Source organism: Desmodus rotundus, chromosome 7, assembly GCF_022682495.2.
Source record: "Desmodus rotundus isolate HL8 chromosome 7, HLdesRot8A.1, whole genome shotgun sequence".
Lineage (NCBI taxonomy): Eukaryota > Metazoa > Chordata > Mammalia > Chiroptera > Phyllostomidae > Desmodus > Desmodus rotundus.
The window spans coordinates 19211408-19216642 of record NC_071393.1 but is presented as its reverse complement, the minus strand read 5'-3'; the positions used below and the strand labels follow the sequence as shown (position 1 = coordinate 19216642).

Here is a 5235-nt window from a genome sequence, read left to right as displayed (position 1 = left end):
GTGCCCCAGCCAGGAACCTAACCCCTACCAAGAATCGAACCTGTGACTTTTTGCTTTGCAGGACAAAAGACAAAAACCCAACCAGCAGAGATATACTGGCATACTAGTCAGACCTGATTACTCCAGTTATGTAGTAAACTTTGAAACTGGGAAGTGAGTCTTCCAGTTTTGTTCTTTTTTTTTTTCTTTCCAAAGCTGTTTTGGGTATTCTGAGTTTCTCAGATTTGCATAAGAATTTTAGGATCAGCTTGTTAATTTCTGCAAAGAAGCCAGCTGGGACATAGATAGGCATTGCATTGAATCTGTTGTAGATGAATTTGGGGAGAATGACATCGTCTCTTACTACAAACACTAGGTGTTAAATGATACTAAATTCTTTTTCTACCTCTATTGAGATGAATAATAGACACCCCTATCACTCTGGAAATTCCAAGGTTTTAGAGGTACCCTCCTAGCAACCAGGGTGAAGACCAGCCAGAATGTTTGTTATATAACACTCTTGCTCCCTACACAGCACCCCGTCTATGGTACTGAGGATGGCTTCACACTGGTCACTTCTGCAGCTCAGGTGAAGTGTCAGCCACCACCTAGGAGCCTGGGACAAGGTCCAGCCTGCAGAGGCAATGGTCCCAGATCACCTGGGAGTCTTGCTTTCAAATGGAAGATATCTTCTCTGTGACTGCGGGGTGTGGATGGGCACGAGGCTGGTGGGCACTCCCTTCTTCTCCACTTCTTGCCCTGGAAGAGGGTTTCCTTCACTTGGGCTGGGAGCTCATTGTGTCCCTCCTGTTGGTGACCCAAAGGACCTTCAGCAAAGACACCAGAGGAAGCCAGCCGGCACTCGCCAGCCCCATGTGGAGACTGAGTCACGGCCAGGTGTTTTCCCACCCTCTGTCCTGGAAATATTGCAGGTGTGGATCTCGTCTATGATTAAAGGCACAGTCTCATCTCCGTGGCTGCCTCCGTTTATGCCTCCTCAGTAGAAACAGCAGCTCAGTTGACCCATCCTAAAGTGACTGCTCTTTGTTTTGTTTTGTTTTGTTTTGTTACCTCCACCTGCAGAGAGGCCTTGCCTTAGAGCCTCCTGAAATCTGAGGGCCCACTTGACTCCCTGGGCTTCCTTGTGTGTCTGTGCTTTAGTGAGAAAATTCTAGAATGTGATGAAGAAGGCCCTGCTAATGGAGTATGATGGCTAATTGCATTAATTGGGTCAGATTAAACATAACCTGCGGGCATGTCTGTGAGGGTGTGTTGGGATGAGATTAGCATTTGAACTGGTGGACTCAGTAAAGCAGATGGCCCTCCCCCACGTGGTCCAGCGAGGCCTGAAAAGAACAGACAGAAAGGGGAAGGAAGAAGGAATTCTCCTCTTTTTGCCCTGGGTCTGCCTGCTGAGCTGGGACATCCATGTCATCCCCCACCCTTGGACTGGGATTGACAACACAGGCTCCTTGGTTCCCTGGCCTTCAGACTCAGCCTGAAGTACACTGCCGGCTTCCTGGGTCTGCAGGCTGCAGACAGCCAATCAGGGGATTCCTCGGCCCCTATAATCACATGTGAGCCAGTGCCTCATCATATGTGCATAATATATCTCCTTATGTATCTATATTATAGATAATATAATAATGGATTATAATATATGTAATATAGAATATATTATTATAGCATAGTATATTCTGTATAATATAGAATATATTATATAATATTATATGTATCGTATATATGTATCTCCTATTGGTTCTGCTTCTCTGGAGAACCCTGACAAATGCAGGAGTCTCCATCCAAGCGTGGGCAGCACTGAGCAGGGAGCAGGCCCTGGGCCACCTGGAAGTGCTTGCTGATGGGCTCTGACCCAGGCAGGGTGCAGCTGGGGTGGGGCAAACAGAACCTCTGCAGGCACAGGGTCTGGCCCAGAGGGGCCCCAGATCTCTGCCACGACCGTTCCCCCCGCCCTGGCTGGTAGACCCTCGTGAAGAGGAGTGGTCAAAGCGGCTGGGGTAGGGCCGCAGGACGCTGGGAGGGGGGGGCTGCTCCAGGTGTGGAGGTGGGGAGTGCTAGCAGTGTGGAAGGGCACAGAGTGTCCCACTCGCCTCCAGGACCCCGCATGTCCTGCTGTGCGAGCAGGTGTTTCCCCACTCTCAGGGTGTGTCCGCTCTTCCCGGCTCACCAGGCATGTATGTTTGGGCAAGAATCTTATTTATGTGGGACTTGGTTTCCTAAGGGGACACTGAGGTCACTCTCCCTCAGGGACCCACGCTGGCAGGCTGGCCTCCTGGGCACAGGGCTGTGAGCTCCCAGCAGGTGTTTCCTCCCTGAACGCTTCTATGGGGCCGAGACAAGAGCCCCTAACTGATGCTGGGAACCCAAGGAAGTTTGGGAGGGTGGTGGCTGGAACTGGGTGTACAATGGCTCCACCCCTGGGAGGGAGGAAGAGGAGGATGCTGTCCAGATCCCAGAGAGCCCCAGGACCTGTGGCTGCACAGTTCAGGAGGCAGAGCTCCGCACGACCATCCGCACCATGTCCTGGGCTCCTGTCCTGCTGGCACTCCTCACTCACTGCACAGGTGAGAACGCCCCCGAGTTGCATCCCCTGGCCTCTCCCCATGCTCCGCCCCACCCCAGCTGTCCATGTTCTTCTGTGTCCCCAGGTGGTGGTCCTCAGCCAGTGCTGAATCAGCCACCTTCTGTGTCCTCGTCCCTCGGAACCACAATCCGTCTGGCCTGCACCTTGAGCAGGGACCATGACGTCACCTTATACAGCATCTACTGGTACCAGCAGAGGCCAGGCCACCCTCCAAGATTCTTGCTGAGATACTTCTCCAATTCAGAGAAGAATCGGGGCCCCAAGGTTCCCCCACGCTTCTCTGGATCCAAAGATGTGACCCAGAACACAGGGTATTTGAGCATCTCCGAGCTTCAGCCTGAGGATGAGGCTATATATTTCTGTGCCGTGGGGACCCAGAACATGGAGAGGGAGAAGATGGAGATGGAACGGGAGGAAGAAAAGAAGCCTGCTGCTTCGGTGTCCCAGGAACCCCAGGACACGCTTACCATGAACTGAAGACAGAAAGGGCTTGCATCCCCACGGAGAGGGGGAGGGGGAGGGTGGGTTGTGGGCTGTGCGGAGTGAAGGGGCACTCTGTGTCCAGCAAGGCCCTGTTGGAGGTTGGATGGGGGAATTAAAGCTGCTTGTGTCCTGGGAAGTTGCTTGGCTGCCTGGTGTGCTGAATTATACCAAGGAGGCCCCAGCTGTGCTGTGTGAGGTCAAAATGGGTAGGACAACCTAGGGCAAAGGTCCCAATAGACTGATCAGTCCTGGTCTGCCTGGCTGGAGCCTCACTCTTGTGGATTATGCGGGCAGGGGGCTGACATAAGCACCTTGGGGAGATGCTCTGGCCAAGAACAGGACCCTCTGCTGTCACCTGGTTATTTGCAGGAGTTCCAGAGTAAACAGCTTAGAAATGCCTTTATTGGGGCTCTGGGGCAGAGTGGAAGCCGAGCAATTGGTCTAAAGCAGATGCTCCACCTCGGTACTTTTGATTTTTGGAGTCCAACAGGTCTTTTTTTGTGGTGGTGGGGGGGTGCTGTCCTGGGTACTGTAGGAAGTTGAGCAGCATCCCTGGCCTATACCTCCTAAATGCCAATACCTGTAACTTTCCACCCCTAGTTACGACAATGAAAATGTCTCCAGGTGTTGCCAGATGTCCCCAGGGTGGCAAAATCACCCTAACTGAGAACCACTGGTCTAGGTGAGAGAAATGCATTTACTCTTCCACGCTGGAGAAGAGCGGACCTGGCAAATAAATTCTCTGTAAAGGGCCAGAGAATACATATTTGTCTTTCTGGGCCATATAATCATCATCTCAACTACTGAATTCTGTCCTCACAGTATGAACGCAGCCGCAGACAATACGTAAACCAATGCGCACAGCCATTCCTTTTCAGCTTCATTCATAGAAACAGATGGGATTGGATCAAATGTGGCACTTGGGCCACAGTTTTTCAACCTCTGCTCCAGAGAACACCTCAGTTCCTGCCTCCAGGTTTCAACCAAGCCATGCTTGTTGAGGTGATCAAGGTCACCCTGAAGTCCTCCTGCCTGGTGGTCCCAGGGATGCTAAACCTCTGGATCCATGGAAAGACCTGGAGGCAGGAGGGGTGTGGCCTCACCAGTTTGTTCGGTGAAGAGGGAACAGGCGAGTTCCTGCAACCCTGGCCCACAGCTCAGCACCCTGAGCCTCTGGGTGGTGGGCCACACTATAAACAGAGAGGTGCCAGGCAAACCATTGTTAGCATAGGTAGCTAGATATTAGCAAAGGATGGGAGCAAAAAGAATCAGACATCAAGCCTAATAAATTGGGCTTGCTGATGGGCTCTGACCATCATCAGTGGCTGAATCTAATATTGGGCCTGCTTCACTAGGACGCTATAGCTTCACATGCTCCCCAGGGAACCACCAGTTCCTTCCCTACAGATTACTGAGGGGAGGGATAGGACAATAAAGGGGAAATTCCTCTGCTGGGCACACTCCCAGTAGAAGCCATAATGGTACGGGGAGGAGGGGGTGTTTCTACTATAAGCTCAAGCATGGTAAGAACTACGATGGGGACCATGAAGACCTGGCTACCTAGACTGGGAAAAGGATCATACTGGACAAGGGACACAGAGCCCCGAAAGAGCTAGAAAATGGATTGGTTAGGGGAGGATCCAGCACCAGCCAGTGAAAGCTTGAGAAGTTGATTGGTTGGCTTGAAAGGGTGCCTGGTGGGGAGGGGAGTATACAGGGGTTAAATGGTAATACAAAAAATACAATTAAAAGAAAGAAAGTGTTCCTGGTCCTTCCCAAGCCCAAGATTCTATAACCTAAGCCTAACAAAGAGCTCTCTCTCTCTCTCTCTGTCTCTCTCTCTCTCTCGCCTGGTAACATATACTTGCCCCATTCACTCCCATGTTTTCTCGCCATAGCACCCACGTGGCCCTAGCAGCAGACCACGCAGGCCTGGGCACAGCACCAGCTGGAAAGCAGCTGGGAACGCAGACTAAGACAGCCAGGTGGAGACAGAGGCATGCGCCGAATCAATGGTGCAAAATGTCTGGCCACCGCCAGTTTCTGATGAAGACAAAGCAGGAGACACACCTCTCTGACCATGCCTGGGTGCTGGGCCTTGAAGGGTCCTCCCATCATCAGGGGAGACAGCCATAGGAAGGGAAGTTCTATTGTTACTTAGGTGGGGG

At 51.9% G+C, this 5235-nt stretch overlaps 1 protein-coding gene across 1 annotated transcript; it reads left to right on the top strand.

Moving 5' to 3' along the window:
* Positions 1-2463: 2463 nt before the first annotated feature.
* Positions 2464-3061, top strand: LOC112301748 (immunoglobulin iota chain). Its single transcript, XM_024557215.3, has 2 exons — positions 2464-2564; positions 2649-3061. Exons 1-2 carry the CDS (start codon positions 2519-2521, stop codon positions 3059-3061), a joined length of 459 nt encoding a protein of 152 aa, XP_024412983.2. The 5' UTR covers positions 2464-2518.
* The last annotated feature ends 2174 nt before the right edge of the window (positions 3062-5235 follow it).

What these genes read in the sequence shown, in the direction of transcription:
- LOC112301748 (XM_024557215.3), top strand. Translation starts at nt 2,519, where the DNA reads ATGTCCTGGGCTCCTGTCCTGCTGGCACTCCTCACTCACTGCACAG. An exon ending in ACTCCTCACTCACTGCACAG is followed by an intron (nt 2,565 to 2,648) that starts GTGAGAACGCCC and finishes CTGTGTCCCCAG; the next exon opens with GTGGTGGTCCTCAGCCAGTG.